At 44.9% G+C, this 20917-nt stretch overlaps 1 protein-coding gene across 10 annotated transcripts in view; it reads right to left on the minus strand.

Moving 5' to 3' along the window:
• The window catches only part of DOCK9 (dedicator of cytokinesis 9), a gene marked incomplete at both ends in the record, with an annotated part of 303105 nt that overhangs the window by 132523 nt on the left and 149665 nt on the right, over nucleotides 1–20917 (minus strand). For all 10 annotated transcript variants that reach the window (XM_080690195.1, XM_080690198.1, XM_080690193.1 and 7 more), the window contains 5 exons: nucleotides 2096–2230; nucleotides 3409–3504; nucleotides 5303–5372; nucleotides 7521–7603; nucleotides 10784–10873. In XM_080690195.1, the coding sequence (XP_080546321.1) occupies nucleotides 2096–2230; nucleotides 3409–3504; nucleotides 5303–5372; nucleotides 7521–7603; nucleotides 10784–10873 (474 nt within the window). The remainder of the gene's footprint in view (nucleotides 1–2095; nucleotides 2231–3408; nucleotides 3505–5302; nucleotides 5373–7520; nucleotides 7604–10783; nucleotides 10874–20917) is intronic.

The raw sequence follows: 20917 nt of genomic DNA on the forward strand, positions 1-20917 counted from the left end.
AATATCCCAAACTGCTGTGTGAAGAAAGGAGAGAACGCTGTCTAGCAACAGGAAGACAAACCCGGCACGAACAGCGACAAGGGTTGCCTGATTATTTGGGGGAAGGAGGAGGCGTGGCGTGGTGTGGCGTGGCGGGGCGGGGGACGCCCTTCAGCACTGATTCAATGAGATGACAACACTGCTTGGATGACCCGTGCTATGGGATGCTGGGGAGCATGGGAATCCATAAGCAAGGACACCTGTAGTCACACCAGAGTGCTGTGTCCCTCCCTGGCTTTATTCACGGAAGCCCCGCGCAACAATCTCGGCCCAGAATCAAGCCTCAGGCCGGCATCATCGTTGTGGGGGAGAATTCTCTGATAATGGTGACTGTGTCTACTGTGTCAGGGAGGCTGTTCATTAGTCACAGAGCCCTCTGTCCAAGGCCCCCACGAGAACTGCCTGAATGATCTGCATTCTCAGATGACTTGGACAGCTCCTGAGTAACTGGACTGTCTGCGTCTTCTGCGCACTGTGGATGGAGAGACAGAACGTGGAGGTTTCCACGTTTGGGAAGAAGAGAACCCAGCTGGTGGCCCGCGCATGGCCGGCATGTTTTCAAAACAATTCATCTTCCTTGTACTTTATCTCAGCCCTGCCCCAACCCCGGGTTCACCTTTCTTTCTCTTCCACTTTAAATTTATACCTCTCTGTGTTTTATGTCTCCTTGCAAGCTGATGCCTTAAGTCTTCCTGGAAAATTGCAAGGGATGGATGGATGGATGGATGGATGGATGGATGGATGGATGGATGGATGAGGAAACCAGCAACCTGCTTTTAGGGACAGTTCCATAAAGATATGGGAAGAAACTAGAAACAGGTTTCTGGGGGAAGGAGATGGGAGGAGAAGAGAGAGAGTCTGGAGTAACTATCTGTACTGTTGTTGTTTTCTTTTTTAACAATAGGAGTGAATTCTTGTACTATATATAATTAAAGATAATTCTTAAGTATAGTTCTAAAGTTTTAGTGGCATTCAGACAACAAAAATAATCAAATGTTGACTAACTGCTTCCCACTTGCTGGCACTGTTCTAAGCTCTTTGCATGTAATAATATTCTCTAAGTAGCCATCTTCGGTACTCCTGTTATTCCTACCTAACACATGATAAAACTGAGGCTCAGACAGCTTAAATACGATGTCAAGGTTATAGAGCTGGGAAACAGCGCAGCGGGGACTTAAACTCAGTTTGCATCGAGCATCCGATCTACTGACTGAGGTACCACACCATTGGTACCACCACAGCAGATGACTAAGTCATCACTGCGATGCCAGGAATCATTCTAAGTACCGCCACGTGTTGCTCCTCCGGTCTTCTCATTTGCCCTAAAGGAACATTATCATTGTCCAAATTTTGCACAGGAAGAAACATTCAGTAGCCTGTCCAAGATCACACAACCAAAAAGTGGTCAAGGCAGCTTTTTTTTTTTTTTTTTTTTTTTTTTTTTTGGTGGTACTGGGGTTCCTGGAAGCCCTTCTACCTCCGGGCTACACTCCCAGACCTATTTTTTACATTTTCATTTTGGAAACAGGGTCTCCTAAACCAGCGCGCGGCTGGCTTCGAACCTGCGCGATCCTCCTGTCTCTGCCTCCCAAGCGCGGGGATTACAAGCGTGCGCCACCACGCCCGGCAAGGCAGCTTTTAAACAAAAGAATTCACACACCAGAACACTGATGCTTGCCATAACACAATATCAGAGACCATAAAAAATGATGTAGCCAGGTGTGATGGCGCACGCTTGTAATCCCAGGACTTGAGGAGGCTGAGACAGGAGGACTGCAGGTTCACAGCCAGCCTCAGCTACTTAGTGAGGCCCTCCAAAACTTAGTGAGACCCTGTTTTAAAATAAAGAATAAAATAGGGCTGGGGTATAGCTCAGAGGTAGAATGCACCTGGGTTCAATCCTCAGTACTGCAATAAATATATGATAAAAAATAATCCTTTATTTACTTATTTCTTCCATAAATATTGCCATTCAGAGAAGTCTTTGCACATATCTGCCTATTCACACATAGTTCTACTACAGATAAAAAAAACCTTAAAACATTTTCATATTTACCTGAACCACACCCATGCAAGAATCCAGAAAAATCGATCCTTTTGGTTCCTTGGAGATCTTTTCATCTTTATAAAAATTCAAATTATATGATCCATCGCCAAGTTGAATCAGGTGGAAGAACCGTCTCTTGAATGACTGGGAGAAAAATACACACAGAGCTAGTCTTTCAAAATGGGAAGAGTCATAACCTCTACCGACAGCTCAGGACCACACACAGAAATCGTTTCCTTCTCCCCAAAACAAATCTAGTTCTAGCCGGTGCTCTGCGTCACTGGAGTGACAACGACCCCATCACGTCCAACAGTCCCGGAGGTAGGGCACTGAACACCCATGGCTCAGTTTTCTCATCTACAGAACTTGAGATTTTACAGAAAAGAGGAGGAGGAGGAGGAGGAGGAGGAGGAGGAGGGGAGGAGGAAGAGGAGGGGAGGAGAGGAGGAGGAGGAGGAGGAGGGAGGAGGAGGAGGAGGAGGAAGAGGAAGGGAGGGGGAGGAGGAAGAGGAGGAGGGGAGGAGGAAGAGGAGGAGGGGAGAAGGAAGAGGAGGGGAGGGGGAGGAGGAAAGGAGGAGGAGGAGGAGGAGGAGGAAGAAGAGGAGGAGGAGGAGGAGGGGAGGAGGAGGAGGAAGAGGAGGAGGAGGAAATGCCTTCACATAACCACTCAAGATCAGTGTGGAGAGTTCCAATCTGGGATGCAGCACGTAGGGATGGAAACTTCCTCTCAAGCCCCCAGTGCTTCCATCCACACAGGATCGGAACTGCTTTCTGCCTCGTGACAATGAATAGCTCTCGTCCTTGCGAAGGATGGTGGTCATTTCCTAAGTGAACTCTCATCTTCCTGGTCGTCCTACCCCCCCTCCACTGCTTCTCTTTACTACTAATCTTGATCTTCTCGATACAGCCTCTTACACTACTTCTGCTTTTCTCTTTGCAACCTTCTTCCAATGTTACCACTTTCCTTTTGAGTCCTCTATATTTTGGGGGTCTTGACTGCACCTCAGACACCTCCACAGGCCCCCACGTTGCTCTCTGAGGTGCTCAGGAGCCCAGTGCAGCCACTACAGAGAAGAAAGCCCACGTCGACGAAGACTCCTCGCACCAGCCCGGTGATGTTCCCCGTGGCGGTGGCCAGAGGCAGGAGGGTGCGGAGTCAGGGCTATAGCGATGGGGAGCCTATCACCGGGGAAGCATCTTAGCGACTAGACAATACCACTTTTGTTGGGAAGAGCAGCGAGCCCTTCATTTTGAGCATCGCCGTCAAGACCTACAGCAGAAAGGGTTTCGTGAGAGAGGGCGGAGGCGCTGCACATCCTCACCCGCATGGTCACGCTGATGGCGCTGTTCACGTTGCCTTTGTAGAGCCAGCCGTGCTTGGTGATCCCGCCCTTCTGAGAGCCGAGGGAGGCGGCATCCTAGGAGAAAAGGCAAACACCACCGCACTCAATCTCCTGCTGCTACCCGAGTTATTTTCAGTGAGTTGGGTTAATGGGAAGCCCATCCTGTTTATACCAAGGTAACCACTTGTCCCTTTATTACGGCAATCGCAAACATGAATGCCCGCAAGTCACATTAAAGTCCACTTCGCAGTGAGAGAGAGAAACCAGCCAACATTTCTGCAAACCCCGTTCCATTAAAGGCATAGTTAGCTCCCGTCCAAAATTTTAAGTGTCCAATGAGCCTCCGAAAGGACAGACCACACTGGCCACTCGGTTGTGAGGTCTTGCCTGGTTTCATGAAAAATGTTTTTGAATTACACTCCCATGAAGTTGGCGCACAAAAGCAAATTCCTGGAGAACTTCCCAGAGCCGTGGTTCAGGGAAAGGTGACCAGGGAAAGGAAGGAAATGGAAGGCAGAAAGGAGAGAGAAAAGGATGGAGTGGAGGGAGAGAGAGGCCAGAACACAAGCAGGAGCCCAGGGAGGAAGAGGAGATAGAGAGTGAAGGGAAAAATAATAAAAAGTGCTTCTTCAAGCTCAGACCCCAGGCAGTGAGATCTGGATTTAAGGAGGGGAACGTAGATCTGCCAGCTGTTACCAAAAACATGTTAGGCTTCTATGTGTCTAAACCATAACCAGACAGAGAAAGTATATACCCACACAAAATGGCAAGTATTCTGTCACCAAGTAGAAAAGGGCAGAAAGCCCCATCTATGTCTTGAACATTAATATTAGTATTGGAGGTCCTATTATTATCAGCTTTATTGCAACAAGGATTTGGTAGGCTGGTGTGTGTCATTACATGCATGATTTCACTTGGCCTTCTGTTCCCTAATCATCAGCACCACGCGTTTGGCCCCTGGTCCATTTTAGAGGACCACTTACCTTTCTCGGAATTGAGAACTCTAAAACTCTAAAATAAGTGGCTGGTGTTATAGCTCAACTGGCAATTTTTTAAAAAAGGACAAAAAACCTGGGTAGGATGGCAGATGCTTATAATCCCAGTACTTGGGAGATTGAGAACAGGGGGAGGCAGGTTCGAGGACAGCCTCAGCAAGTAGTGAGACACTCATCAACCTAGTGAGACCCTGTTTCAAAATAAAAATTAAAAAATAAGACTGGGAGTTTAACTCAGAGGTAGAATGCCCCTGAGTTCAATCCTTGGTACCTTGGTTGGTACCAAAAAATAAATGAAAATATAAAAGATAAAATCCTAAACTCACAATAGGGCATCTAGCCATTAGTGGGGAACGAGAAATGTAAAGAGAGATCTCCTTATCTTTTTATTGTTTCCCTTGCTCAGTGGGCACAATAACTTTAATCCACTACTCTTTTTATTTGCTTCTCTAGACTTAATCTTTTCTCCAAAAGTAGAGGGAATGAGCTTGTTAAAAACCAGATTTCACTTAAAACAATCACGGAAGAAACAGCCATTTTAAATATACTGGCTGGCAATTTAAGCTATCTTGTTGAAAAACAATCTAACTTTAAGGTCAAAGTAATCTCGATATCTTTTAACAGTGTAGCCATATCTGATCCAAGTCTTTGAAAATGATCTCAGAACAAATAAACATGCCCCAAAGAACAGGAGATCAAGTTGAAACAGAGGCCCCGGGTTCATCAATCCAACAACACATTAAAAAAAATTCCTCCCCTGTTTCATGAAACATTCCGATTCCTGTTTTGGCTAAAGGTTGGCACATTTTGAGCGGCTCTTCAAAGTCTGGAAAGTCAGTGTTTGGAGTGAAAAGAAACCAGAGCCCACGAGCATCTACCTCGTCTTTGTCCACCTCCTCGTCAACTTCATAGACGTGGACTGGAAGTTTGTCCAGCTTGACCGCTTTGCTTTAAAAAAGAAAAAGAGAGCACACCTGTTTTAGGATTTCCTGGTCAGGACAGTCTGCATTTCTTCCTCCACCACAGGAACGTGGCTCTAATGAAGCCAAACTTGGTTTATTCAGATTCTATTCCATCGCTCTCCAGCGGCGCGCCAAGAGGCGCAAACCAGGAAGCCCCGAGAGCTGTGTGGAGAAGACAGCGTGGCTTGCTGCGACGGAAGGTGGGCTAGGTATTAATAAGGACTTGGTAGAATAACCTTCAATACAAAGATGATGAGAGGAAGTGGATATGAGATCACTACACTTAAAGAGATTAATGTGGAGGTGCACGCCTGTAATCCCAGCACTTGGGAGGCTGAGGCAGGGGGATCACAGGTTCTAAGCCAGCCTCAGCCATGTACTGAGGCCCTGAGCAACCTAGGGAGACTGTTTAAACAGAAAATAGAACTTGGGGAGTAGCTCAGACATGGAACACCTCTGGGCTTCATTCCCTGTCTCTGTCTCTCTGTCTCCCCACCACACACACACACACACACACACACACACACACACACACACACACACACACACAGTCAGCAGGCTATGTGACAGTACTGACGGCGTCAGCAGCAGTGTTCAGCATCTATCTGCAGCCGTCATATCCTAGGCTCTGAGGGAAAGAGTTCACGTGTCATCTCATTCAATCCTATGGATGGAAGGAGCTTTGTGAAGACCACTGGATGGATAAAGAAACTGAGGCTTACAGAGCTGACCCAGGCAGATCACGGAATCTGCGCCTTGACCAGTTATAATCCTCCTTCCTTTTTCACCACACAAATGGAAATTCTTATTAATGCCAAAAGGCGCAATCTATCTGCAGTGCAAAGTCTATCACAGAGTAAGTGTACCACATGTGGAGCCTGTTCTTGTTCAGCCATGAGAATAGTATAAACAAGAACCAATGAATATGGTTCAACCCAATCCAACGGGCAGCACTAAAACATCCCCAAGTGCATGCTGGTCTCATTTAGAACTAAAGAGCAGTCCCATCTGGAGAAGCAGCAGCTGGGAAGGCGTGGCCTCACTGAGGTTCGAGAAGAGGCGATGGAGATGTTGGCAGAACACTCTGAAGGAGTGGCCGAGCCGCACAAATAAGAAAACAGACAGCTCGGCCCACGGAGAACAGTATAAAAAGACGAATCCAGAGGCAATGAGCAGAAGACAAAGGCATTAACTGGGACGCAAGTAAAATTGTCATCGGTTGTGGTTATTTTTAAAATATAATCTATCATTATTAGTTTTCCATTTTCATAATCAACTACACACACATACACACACATACTTTGCTACATGTATCATTTCAAGATGTTTCATTTTATAACAGCTAGCCTCCTAAGGCAAGACCTACCTCTAATCTTTAACTACCACTAATCTAGCTAAACACACTTGTTTCCGACATATTCTAGAATGAGCTAATACTTTAAAGGGGGTAAAGAATTTATTTGGAAAAGTACTTGTTTCTTGGTTTACTTTTTTTTTTTTTTTTTTTTTCAATGCCAGGGATGGAACCCAGGGGCATTGTACCTCTGAGCTACACCCCCAGCCCTAGTTTTTAGTCTTTTTATTTTTGAAACAGTATCTCACTGAATGGCGAAGGGCCTCGCTAAGTAGCTGAGGCTATCCACAAACCCAGATCCTCTGGTCTCCGCCTCCCGAATGCTGGGATTACAAGCATGCACCACCAGGCCGGGCTCCTGATTTACTTTTTTAAAACAAAATTTACTCAATATAAAATACTCCTTGTAAGTCTTTTGTTCAAAATATTCTTTTAAAGAAAAACAGTGCAGCATATTTCAACATACTTTGATTTTTTTTTATATTTCTCAGTGAAAACTTCCGTCTATTTATGTCTCATCAGTGATACCCTGAAAAGTCTCGACATAATCAAACCTTCCACGTGTTTTCATTACCACTCACCAGTACCAGAACACCGTGTTTGAGTCTTATAATCAGAGGCCCTTTAGGCAACCGCTACATCATATACACACAAACCATCTAGCAATGTTTTCTACAATGACTCTGACTTCATAAGAAGTTACATACTTTCCCGAGCATTTTTAAGTACAAAACCCTCTCCCCGCGTGGATGCCCCACCTCGTGTGGTCGGGTTACTCACTTTGGAAGCTGTCGGAACTCTCCTGAGTAATCTTCATATTTATAGGTCACGAGATGCCAGTCGGAGTTGTAGGTTTTGATGCACTGGAGTGGGGTGAAAAAAGGGGTAAGTGTAGGAGGAAAACAGAAAGATCTGGAACATTCAGGAAGGCACACCCAGACAAACATCAAAAACATGAACAACCAGCTAATGCCTGAGATTCCACCACCAGAGACTCCAAGAAAGCTCAACTTTCTGAACCACGGAAACATTTCCCTCGAGAGAGGTATTCCCTCGAGAGAGCTATACCCCCTGCCCCATAATTTTATTCTTTATTTTGAAACCAGGTCTCACTGAATTGCAGAGGGCCTCACTAAGTAGCTGAGGCTGTCCTCACTAAGTAGCTGAGGCTGTCCGCGAACCGCGATCCTCCTGTCTCAGCCTCCCGAATGCTGGGATTACAAGCGTGCGCCACCGCACCCAGCAGCCTTCTACCTTTGAGCTACACCCCCAGCCTTATTTTATTTTTTATTCTGAAACAGGCTCTCACTGAGTCGTAGAGGGCCTTGATAATGCTGGGCAGGTTTTTCTCAAACCCGTGACCCTACTACTGTCTTAGTCCTCCAAGAACTAGGATTATAGGCATGCACCACCACGCCCAGTTTACAAGCATTTTTAAATACTAATTTGTTTTTTTTTTATTTTTTGGAACTAGGGATTGAATTAAGGAGTGTTCTATCTCTGACCTACACTCCCAGTCCTCCTACACCATTTTTTTAGTTTTGAAACAGAGTCTCACTAGGGTGCTGAGGCTGGCTTCAAACCTGTGATCCTCCTCGGCTGCCCCTAGGCCCACGGGCACAGCTCGAGCAGCCCTGACTCTGTGGCTTGCCCCTATTTTCCTTATCTGACCATGGCAGGTTTTGTCAAGCACTGCAATTGTACCACCGATCTCCTGAAGGACATGAAAAGCATCCTGAAGCACAAAACGTACTGCCCAGCCAAGAAGCAGGAGACCAGTGGAAACCCGCATCTCATGGATGCGTTTATAAGTGGAACATGTGAAAGTTCAAACTTCCAACATCTTAAGACATGAGAAAGATTATTTACTAAATGTTTAAAGTGATAAGGAATTGTCCCCGCCAAAAAGTTAAGCAGGCTAAGTACCCAGACAGTCGTTCAGCGAGCCATTGTGGACGGTCTACATGGCAGGCACTGCCTGAATTCCAGGACAGAGACACAGAATAAGGCAAACCATCCCCACCCCTCCGGAGCCATAAAAAGTCTAGGAGATAATGAGTTCCATCAGAAATCCCATCCAGAGAAGAGTCTGCCACGAAGGCAGGGGTCTGACGGACCGGTTACATGTTTAACCTTTCAAGTCAATAATATTTTGAAGTTGCACTGAAAGGTTTATGAAGTTGTTTTTCTTTCCTTTCTTTTTTTTTATTTTTAAATCCATTAGATCATTCTCCTCTGGACTGGAGGATGAAGAGGAAGTCATGTTTCACTCCACCCAAGTGGAAGAGTCCCAAAAGGTTTAGTTATGTTGGCTCGGGCGACCTAGGACGAAATAGTGATTGTGCAACCTACAGCAAGCAAGGAATTTAATGGAGGGTTATCCACCAAAGCCAGATTCTTTAAATCAGCTGGGAGGACTGGATCAGAAATAATTTTGCAGAATGTTTTAATATGAGGGGAGCTGGGTGCATTTGCCCATGATTGTCATCCAAGGAGGCTGAGACAGGAGGGTCACAGGTTCAAGGACAGCTTCGGCAAGTAGTGATACCCTCATCAACCTAGCCAGATTCTGTTTCAAAAAAGAAAAGAAGCTGGCATGGTGGCGCACGCTTGTAATCCCTGCACTTGGGAGGCAGAGACAGGAGGATCGCGCAGGTTCGAAGCCAGCCGCGGCTGGCTTAAGAGACCCTGTTTCCAAATAAATAAATAAAGGTCTGGGAGTGTAGCCCAGAGGGAGAAGGGCTTCCAGGAACCCCAGTACCACCAAAGAAAGAAAGAAAAAGAAAAGAAAAGAAGGTAGGGCTGGGGGTGTAGCTCAGAGGTAGAATGTCCCTGGGTTTAATCTACAGTACCCAAAACTTTAAAATTTACGTCAACAACCTTTCTGTAAAAAACCAGATAATAAGCATTTTTGTGTTCGTGAGTCATATGTGCGTGTGTTGCAACAACTCCGCTCCTCTGTACTGTGAAAGCGGCCATAGGCAATATGTAAAACTACTGGATGTGGCCGTATTAAAATAAAATTGTGTTTACAAAAATAGGCCGTAAACTAGGCCTGGTGACTTAGGCTAGTAACCCCAGTATTTGGGAGGCTCAAAGAGGAAGGTTCAGGTTCAGGCTGCCTCAGCTACTTAGTGAGGCCCTGTTTCAAAAAACAAAAAAAATTTAAATAAATGGCTGGGGGTGTAGCTCAGACATAGAATGTCCCGGGATTCGATCAACAGAACCAAAAGGCTGTAGGTCATATTTTGCCCGAGTCCATTTTCCTATCTCCAGCTTTTGAATAAACACTTATGTCTACATAAATATAGTCTGGCTGTATTTTTCTGGAATTCATTTAACTAAGTGGCAAAAGGGGTTCAAAAGAAAATTATCTTTTCAGAAGGATAAGAGAACATACCTTAAAAATTTTAAATATATCTTTAATTTTTCAAAAACCTCAAGGAAAACTACTACTTAATTGGTCTTCACTTATAAAGCATAGATTCCTTATAATGGATAATTGTGTTGATGGCATATTTCTCACCTAAATATCAACTTAGGAAAACTAGGTAAAAACTTTATTTTTGTCCAGTATGAGGGATTGAGCCTAGCACTGCTCTACTACTGAACTACATTCCCCAGCCCTGTTTATTATTATTATTATTATTATTATTATTATTATTATTATTATTATTATTTTGCTTTAAGAGATGGTCTCACTAAATTGTCCAAGCTGGTTTCAAATTTGTGATCCTCAAGCCTCAGCCTCCTGAGTTGCTGGGTTCACAGGCATGCGCCACTACGACATAGCTTTCAATAAGATATCCAGTGAATCCATTCACAAATTATACCCTATTCTAGGTCCAGAAGACAAATTCTATGGAAATCATCTTTCTGTAGCCAGAAATGAACCCTGAAGCTCATTTTATTTTATTCTATTTTATCTCCCATCATAAAAATGTAATAATCTCTTTGGCACTTACTTGAAAATGCTGGAATGTGAGGGTCGAGTGGGGGAACGCGACTTCCAAGTGTAAGTCAGTGCAGTGCGAAAGCCTTACCTCAGTCACGAATAAGCTCTGAGCCTCCTCCTCTGCGCGGGCCGGGACCGTGGAGCGGGCGTAGAGACCCTGCCGCCTCAGGATGGCTGTCTGGGAACCAGAGCAAGAGGGGCTGGTGAGATGGAAGGCCTGTCCTTGCGGGGTGGCTGAGCACCCACAGCAGGGCCAGCGCCCACACTGCCCCCGATTCCTACCAGCAGGTGGGTGCGGCTGCCTCCTTAGTCCCACGTGAAAGATTCCATTTGACACCCAAAGCCAGGTGGCTCCCTGACTTTGGGATCAGGGGCCTGATGATCCTTCTGGGCCCTTCTTGTTCACCCTAAGGTAGGGCACAAGTTCTTAACATCTCAGCCCCAAGTGCTTGAGGAGCCTGACTTAGTTCTATTACATAGCCATTTTATTTGCCCTAATTGCCGTGTGTGTGTGTGTGTGTGTGTGTGTGTGTGTGTGTGTGTGTGTTACTGGGGATTGAATCCAGGGCCATTCTATCTCTGAGCTATATCACCAGCCACATTTTATTTCTTATTTTGAAACAGGGTCTCACTAAGTCGCTGAGGCTGGCTTCAAACCGGTGATCCTTTTGTCTCAGCCTCCCAAGTACTAGAATTACAGGTGTGCAACACCATGCCTGACTCTAATTGCCTTTTTGTTTTTATTGTGGCAAAAATAAAAAAACAAATGTACTACTTAAAGCATTTTAAGCATACAGTTCTGTAAGTACATTCACGGGGTTGTACGACCATCCCCGCTACCTGTCTCCTAATTATTAATTACATCCGTCCTCGGTCACCACCACATCCCCAGTACCCAAAAGCAAAGAGCCAGGAAGACCACACACATAAAAGGTCCTCAGTCAACAGCCACAAATGCACCTAGGGATCCTGAATGCTACCTCGCAACTAATTTGGTTTCCTGAGGCTTCAATGCTTACTTTAAATAATAAAATGGCTTAGGAAACCACACATCTAGCCCGATAGCTGCATTTTGGGTTTCAGAAAGCAACAACCTCGACCCCCCCACCACCATGAACTGAAATCTGTGAGTCCTACTAACAGTAAAATCATGAAAACAGCAAACATGGAACACTTTGCTGTTAACAGAACCCATGCTGTTGGCCCTTGGCGCCTCGTCACTAGGCTGGGCTTCCCGGGTATCTGTCCCGTTTCTCTTTCTCCTCTGTTACAGGCAGCTCTGGGTCAAATCTGTGATTTTTCTCCTGCTCCATCCCAGGTAGAGAACTTCAGAGGCACGTATCTCATGGATAACTAAACTTTACTTCCTCCCATATTTTCTGCTGTTATACTTGTCTCAACTGTATGTGTATTTGTTCTACTCCTGTACTGACTCCATCTTTGAGGGATATCTTAAGGCCTATTTTTGTTTTTTTTTTCCTTAAGGCCTTTTTAATTAATTAATTTATTTATTTATTTATTTATTTTGTGGTACTAGGGTTCCTGGAAACCCTTCTACCTCCGGGCTACACTCCCAGACCTATTTTTACACTTTTTATTTGGAAACAGGGTCTCTTAAGCCAGCGCGGCTGGCTTCAAACCTGCGCGAGCCTCCTGTCTCCGCCTACCAAGCGCGGGGATTACAAGCGTGTGCCACCGTGCCCGGCAAGGCCTATTTTTAAAGTATAGCGCCCTTACTCTAAAGGAGGCAACTCTGTTCTCCACCAAAGTCCTTTGCAGGTGCACCATTCGTTCATTCAGCCTCCAGAAAGGCTTGTAAGATCCTGGATCTTGGTTTCCTGGTGATCATACAAATGGAGACCTTCCTTTCACACATACTACTCAGGGTCTCATGAAATGTCATAGAGATAAGTGGGCATAGACCTGTGAAGCAAGATGCAATCAGAAAGCTACCGAGCAATATATTGATTACAGGGACCCCACATTGCTAGGAATCAGTAACAGAAAATGGTTCATGAAACTTAATATACTTCAAAGAAGGACACATTCTGTATCCCACTTATTGTCTCCTTATCTTCATTCATCAGGGTTTTTCAAGATTCTCAATGCTAATTATTACACTTTAAAACATTCAAGAAATGGCTCATCTCAAGAAACAGAACTACTAAGGTCACTTCCAGCCCATTTCTCACTGTAGCACTAGGAAGAAAGAAAATGTATTACAAAAATTTCCCAGTGGAATTACCACCTCAGGAAGCTTTACTTGTGTGGCATTTTCCCAAACACCCTCCTAAGATGTGAAAAATAATGGTAAGTAGCTATTATTTTTATTCTTATGTATCAAAGTGCTATTATGTTTTCATCTGAGGAAAAATACAAATTTTAAAACATTAAAGAGAGACAAGTTTTAGTAGATAAGATACCGTTAGGTGTGGACAAAGCATAGTTTTCTGAGCAGATGGAGCTTGTTTTCTTCCCCAGAAACGCCATCCAAATAATCTCAGTTAGACATGCTTTTTTTTTAGTACATATCTAGTATAAGTGCTTATTTGTGTATTTCTTAAACTGCATAATATCGGATCTATTTTAGATCTTTTTTGTGTGTGTGTGGTACTGGGGTTCCTGGAAGCCCTTCTACCTCCGGGCTACACTCCCAGACCTATTTTATATTTTTATTTGGAAACAGGGTCTCTCAAGCCAGTAAGGCTGGCTTCGAACCTGCACGATCCTCCTGTCTCCGCCTCCCAAGCGCGGGGATTACAAGCGTGCGCCACCGCGCCCGGCTCTATTTTAGATCTCTAAGAATGGCGGCTCTCTGGTGCTGTATATGCATGCTGCTCCTCATAACAAACCATCTAGGCTGGCTCTGACCAATAACCTCAAGGGGAGTGGACACTGTCAGTTCCAAACCTAGACTTCAAGAAAAGGCAACCTGAGCTGCTTCCTTCTTGGAATCCAATCACCACACACAAAATTCTACCATCTTGAGACCTCCGTGGTGAAAGGATTATGAGCTAGCCATGTGGAAGGACCACAGGTAGAGAGGAAGATGCCCCACCAGCATCCAGGAGGCTCCAGCCATCCCAGGTGAGCCTCGCGTGAAGAAGCGCCCTCAGCATGCCCGCCCTCACGCGTGAAGCGGGAGAACCTTGCCCGGAAGTCCGAGTCGTGAAAAATAATATTAAGTGACTTGGCTCTGGGGTGTGATTCAACAGTAGATAAAAGAAGTGAGATTTTAAGAGACAAGAAACATCTCCAAATAACGGTACCAAATAATACTGCCATTTTCATGAAAAGAGATTTCAAATACTACGTAGAGTTCAGAGTTGGGACAAGGTGCTGAGGAGATCCACCACACTGCAATCTGATTTCCACAATCACCCTTCTTCTTACAGCCCTCAAAGAAGTCATGTAAGATAGAAAGACGTGCTAGCTATATCCTAAATGTATACTGCATTGACTTCCATTCTGGAAAACGCTCTAGTGATCATTTGAGAGCTTGGCATAAATATTTCGTCATCCATACATCCACATTTTTACCGGCTCCTGACTTCCACACTGAACTACCAGCTGAAATACAACACTGAATAAAATGTAGTCCCTGTCTCTATTGGGTATATACTCTGCTGAGGAGATAATTATTTGAGTGTAGTCAGTACTATAGAAAGAGAAGGAAAAGAGCACAGAATCATGGGAAGGCACAAGAGAAAAGAGCTGGGGGAGTCTAAACAAAGCAGGGAGAAGAAAATATTAAGAAAGGTGTACTCCACTTAGCAAGGCCCTCGGAAACCTAGTGAGACCTTGTTTCATAGTAGAAGATAAAAAGAGCTGGGAGAGCTGGGCATGGTGGTGCACAGGTGTCATCCCAGCATTTGGGAGGCTGAGACGGGAGGATCACAGTTCGCAGATAGCCTCAGCTACATAGTGAGGTCCTTTGCAACTCAGTGAGACCCTATTTCAAAATACAGAATAAATGTCGGGCATGGTGGCGCACGCCCAGGCACTTGCTGACAGTTCTGACCTTCCAACGGGGAGAAGATGCACAGATAGTAAAGGCACTCTGGTTGGCTGGTGGTTGGTTGGTTGGTTGGAGGTTGGTTGGTTGGTTGTCTGGTTGGTGGTTGGTTGGTTGTCTTCTCTCTTTCGGGTGGGCTGCTACAAGTCAGTTTCTCCTGAGCCTGACCAACTCCGATCATACTAAGCAAATCCAGTCAGTGGACTTGCAAAGCTGACATCTAACCCTATACCCTGCTGATCTTAAAACCATGCCCCTGAGACCTCTTTAAATATCCAACTCCACTAACTAAAACTCTCCTGCAGGAACACACATGCCCTTTCCTCCCCCAGATTCTGAATTCCTTTAAGGACAGGAGACATATCTTTCTAATGGTGTCTCTGTGCTAAGTACTTGATAAATGTTTCACGGGTGAATGAATAAAACAGTCAATGGAGACAGAAATAGGAACTTACCAATAGCCATTATAGAAACTGACACAGGAAGACTAAGTGGATGTTCTATTTTAGTATCTTCTCCATATATTTTATGCATTCAAAGTTACATTCAGAGAGTCTACTTTATGGCCAATTCAATTCACATTAAATTTTTAGAGATTTAAAAAAATATGGCTTATAACAGAATCCAAAATCAAAGCCAACACCAGGAGATTTTACTCTAGGAACACCAAAGTCCTTCTCAACATGAACTAAATTTCCTTTTTGAATCATTGTGGTATCCTTTTCAGTCAAAATTATATTTCTGCTAAAAGATGGATTGGTATGTATCTTCTTCATATAAATCAATGTGGAGATGGGTTTTCAAAGAAAATCAGCACCATTCTATATTTAGAAATAAATCAGTCACCTCCCATTATCCTTGGAGGATTAGTTCCAGGACTTCTATTGATACCAAAATCTGAGGATATTCAGGTCCCTTCTATAAAACAGTGGTGTTTGCATATAACCTACCCATATCTTCCTGTATATCTTCACTCATCTCTAGAGCAATTACTTATAATATCTAAGAAAATATAAATACTATGTAATAATTGCTATACTACATTGCTTAAGGAATAATAAGAAAAATGTCTGTGTATATTCAGTACAACTTTTTCTAGATATTTTTAACCTGTGGTTGTTGAATCCCCAGATACAGAACCCAAAGAAATGGAGAGCCCACTGTATTTCCATTCTACTAACACAGCTTTAAACTTGAAAAAAGGAGGGAAAAACATTTTATACTATGAAGTGCAAGAGGATCCAAAATTTAAAACTAAGCATCGTTAGCATTTCCAACGACGACAGGATAGAAATCTTATAATATAAAACACAACTTACGCCGGGCGTGGTGGCACACGCTTGTAATCCCCGCGCTTGGGAGGGGGAGACAGGAGGATCGCGCAGGTTCGAAGCCAGCCTCGCTGGCTTAAGAGACCCTGTTTCCAAATAAAATATATTAAAAAAAAATGTCTGGGAGTGTAGCCCAGAGGCAGAGGGTTCCATCCCCAGTGCCACCAAACAAACAAAAAACAAACAAAACCAACTTTCAGATATAAACATTTATAGTAACTCATTTTTCAATCAGTACCATAACTTGGTTAAACACTGGTAGTCTCTGACTCAGAGAAATCCCTAGTTACCATAGCCAGGAATGGCTAGGAATCTTATGAAGAATTCTACAAACTCACAGGAGTAACTGAAAAGGAAAAAAATGGGGACAAGCACTCTCCCAAGGGGGCATACAAGCATACGTGGACACAGCAGCCCAGGCCACTCTTCATGAAACTTTTTTTTAATGAAATAAAGTTACAAAAAAAAAAAAGTGTAACATCGTCCCCAGACTCCAATAGGAATAGCAAATCTCAAAACTATCCCCAAGACTAGTTGGAAATAAAATGTTTCCAACAGTTGCTTTTTACTTTAAGGACTTTTCTCTTGATTGAAATGATTCCCTCCAAACACGGGGACCTCTTAGATGACTCTGAGCTACAAGTATCCAGCGTGGCCTTAGGAACTGCTGAGCCTGGGGGGCAGGGGCCACGTGGTCTGCCCGGATGGCTTGCTGCTTCTTCAGATTAAACTTGGTGTGGCGCTCCACTAACGCAGTGCCCACTCCCAACTAAGCCTGGCTTCTGTCTTCCACGGGACCTGGATCCCCCTAACACTGGGTACCAATGAGCTCATGTTTCTAACCACAAGAAACCAGTCTTGTGAAGCCAGTCATCCCATTAAACTTCCTCTGGAAGAATCTGAAATGTGACACTGGAACGTGTTTAGAGTGGAAAGCCAGGAAAAAAGTGTTTATAGTGGAGAGTCCCCACGTAAGCCCGGTCTTCCATTAGCCCTGTGGTCCTGGGAAGAGCCTGAACTTTCCACATCCGTGAGACAGAGCCTGCTAGGAGCCCCAGGTTTCCACAGCTCTCTGAGTGTGGAATTCTAAGGCTCCTCTCCAGTGGCTGACCTGAGTGCTTTGTGAGAAACCAGAACAACAGGCGTCCAGAAAAAAGAGAAAAGATGAGCTCAGTATTTGCTTTGACTTATATTACCCATTTACTTTTCTTTATGGAAGAGATTGAGGGAGTAAAAGGAAGGAGGATTCACTATATGGATCTAAATAAATATACGAGTATTAACAAAAGCATGCTTTTGTAGCATTTATTTTTCCAACCTTCTCAACTCACATGATACTAGACCATATTTTTTTTTATTAATCACTCTATGTGGAGCATTAAACTATTTTAAAAATGCTCTTAATTTCTGATGGGAAGTATATTTCCTGGTTAGTTAAAATATCATATTTTATATGATTTTAATTAAAAGCCTCAAACAAAAGGCCCACCCTTCCTTGGGGACCACATAAACAATGAACTAAAGACAATATCCCAGAGAAGTGGGTGGGCTGTAGCCTGAGCCAACTGCAGAGATCACTCGCCAAGTCCTCCCTACCCTCCTCCTTTCAAAGGAGCAGAGCTGGAAGTATCCTTCCTCAGACAAAAACAAACGTGAAGGACCGCCCAGAGAGGGAGTGCAGACCTCAGAGCAGGAAGCACGGGCGTGTAAGCAGACAAACGGGAGGAAACGGAGTCAGAAGATGAAAAGGCCTCTCTGCAGGAGGAGCCCAGGGCTGCAGCCAGGGAGACCCTGAAGGGGAATCTCCTAGGTACCTGGGTCCTATCTCCAAAATGGACTATCTTTGAGGACAGAGGACAGTCTCGAGTCAGAATAAAGGGGGCCACCAGGACTCAAAGCCCAAACTCCCATCTACCTTCAGCTGAAACGTGGACTATCTGCTGAGCAGTCAACTGCTCCCCTCTTGGCAATCTCATATAAGATCCCTTATTTGTGTTTGTTTTTGTTGACTCAGTAGAACGATTTCTTCGAGCCTCTGAGAACTTTCTGCATTTGTTGGAGAAATGGTCATTTCCAAGCAACCCTTTGTGGGTAAGGGGTGGTTGGGCCAAGGGAAAGAAGTGGATATAACCAAAGAGCAAAGTTCAAGAGGTCCAGGAGACCCGTCCCACGACCTGGCCCATCTCCTTCACTAATTGATAAACCCCGTTGAATTTTTATTATACTCATATGGAAAAAAAGGAACACAGCATCCATGCCAATGTTTTAAACTTATCTCCAGTTTCTAAGCACCCTCTACGAGATAGATGGTTCCCTTCCTCGCCAAGTGCAGGGTGCCCCATGATCTGTAGGGTTCTGTCCTTTGATGTTGTCTGGAAACCCCATTTGGCCGTGTTGGTCTGTACGTTAAATGCTCTGTATCCAGAGTGGTATTAAACAGAACTATTCGTCAACTCTGGGAACTGAGCTGTAACTTGTTAACACAATTGCCGGAGCCTTTCCAAATATCTGACAGATGAATTTATTTCAGAGCACGACTGGCTTTGCGAGAGGATTCTGCAGCTAGATTAGAAACTCAACCTCACACGGAGCGTCTCCACCTTTCGCCTCGTAGCTCAGTCTTGGCACCTACCCCACTGTGTCTGTGAGCATCAGACAGTCCCACTCTCTGGAAAGCAGCTGCCCGAGGATTCTGTGTTCAGCTCACTAATATTTAAGGGTGTGAATGAAGCAGGTGACAAGACAAGGGCCAGTTAGGTTTCTGGGGGAATTTAATTAAGCAAAAACCCCCTTAGGAATAAAACAACATTGTGAGCGCTGAGCATTGACATGAGCAGAGAAAAGTCTATTTTGCATGGACTTTCTGAGCCCTGTAACACCTAACAAAGGTTCTACACCCACCGTCTAGGGAGTAGGGGACGTCTCTCCCTGGTGCTCCTCTTCACCAGCTCCTGCACAGCTGCCAAGCATCCAGCTGTGACCATCTTGTTTTGCTCAGAGGTGCCAGCCTTCACTCTGTGTGATGTCAATGACTTTCCCCAAGGCATGGGCCACAATGCACCAATTTGGGGCACTCGCCTATTAACCACAATGTAGCACACTAAGGGCGCTGTCTACCTTCCCTCTCTTCTTCCTGTAACCAGTTTTCTGTGCAGCTACCAGCCATCTTCCTAAAGCCTTCATCCAAACATCAGGTCTCAGCTGAAATTCCTTCAAGGACTTCTCACTGACACCAGAATAAAATCCAAACTCTCTGGCACAGCCCAAGGCCTTTCCAGACCAACCAGGCTCTTGCAGACTCTTCCTCTGCCCTTCTGCAAGCCTCAGAGCAGCATGGAGAGTTCCTGAGTCCCTGGAGCTGACAGTGAGGTTGCTCATGCTGAGCGCCGCCTGCGGTGCGCTGCCCTCAAGTAACATGTATGCCCTGCTCTGCCATGACTCAAAGCCATGTCTGCACCTCTTACCAGACTTGAGGATACAACTAGTTATTTGGCTTTGCTTCTCCAGCAAAAACCTAGCATAAGCTACATGCTTATTGAGTAAATACACAATCAAGGTTAAAAATGAGAACTGAACTGAGATCTCAAAGGGTTCTGAAAGAGACAGTATTATGGTGGACGTGCAGCCCTCCAGGTTCACGTCTGGAAGCTTGGTCCCCAGTGTGGCGGTGCTGGGAGGTGGGGGAACCACTAAGAGATGTCCTTCTGTCACTTGGGACCTCCAGGGGTTCCAGAAGAGGTCCCCAAAGGGAGGTGGACCTCAACTCAGGCCGCCAGGGCCTTGACATTAACGTGGAAAGGAAGTTAAGGACTGGTCAAAGTGAGGCACAGGCTAGTTTTATTAAGAGAAAGCAGGGCAAACACACTCCGGGAGGCTCTGGAGAAAGCACTGGCTCCTCAGCAGGGCCGTCCATAGGCGTGCAAATCTGCCAGTACCGTAGGCGTGCAAACCTGCAAGTACACACATCCAAGCGGCTACTTTGAGTTCTTCGTGTTGGTCACTGGACACGCTCATTATTATGCATCAAGAGCTGTTTGGGGTTTTTATTTAAAAAAAAAAAAAACCTCTATTAATTTCCCCATTAGGGCTTTTCATTGTTCCATTTTGTGAATTTGAACAGGACTACATTTGTATAACATTGAAGGTTTTATCAGAAGTGTGGCATATGGATGAAGTAATCAGATCCAAAAAATAACAGATTACAGAAAAATCTAGTCGTTGAGTAAAACCACTCAAAGACCTGTTTTTCTTAAGGCCCGGGTCAGGAGAGATGTGATTTACAGACCTGCAGATAAGGTCTGATAATTGACTGAATAGTGTTTCCTGTGACCAAGGTATGTGGAAGTGGAGTTTTTTTTTTCTTTTTTTCTTTTTTTCTTTTTTTTTTTTTTTTTGGTGGTACTGGGGTTCCTGGAAGCCCTTCTGCCTCCGGGCTACACTCCCAGACCTATTTTTTACATTTTCATTTTGGAAACAGGGTCTCCTAAGCCAGCGCGCGTGGCTGGCTTCGAACCTGCGCGATCCTCCTGTCTCTGCCTCCCAAGCGCGGGGATTACAAGCGTGCGCCACCACGCCCGGCTTGTGGAAGTGGAGTTTAAATTTGTAGTTTTGAAGAATCAATGAAGGGACCGCTCCTGTTGACATTACATACACTGGGGGAATGCCAATCGTGACCTCAGTATCCTGTGTGGGGAGGGGAGTGGAGAGGGAGCCGGAGGCGCTCACAAGCACCGCGTGCGTGTGTGTCTCTATTGCTGTGAGCTACGCTACGATGAGAGACCGACAGCGCGCCAATGAAAGTGCACAAGCACATGGGCGAATCTGCAGCTTTAGATGGGGACTTGAAGTGAGGGTCGCGCTTCTATGGCCCAAACGC

Source organism: Muscardinus avellanarius (assembly GCF_963383645.1).
Source record: "Muscardinus avellanarius genome assembly, chromosome: 2".
Lineage (NCBI taxonomy): Eukaryota > Metazoa > Chordata > Mammalia > Rodentia > Gliridae > Muscardinus > Muscardinus avellanarius.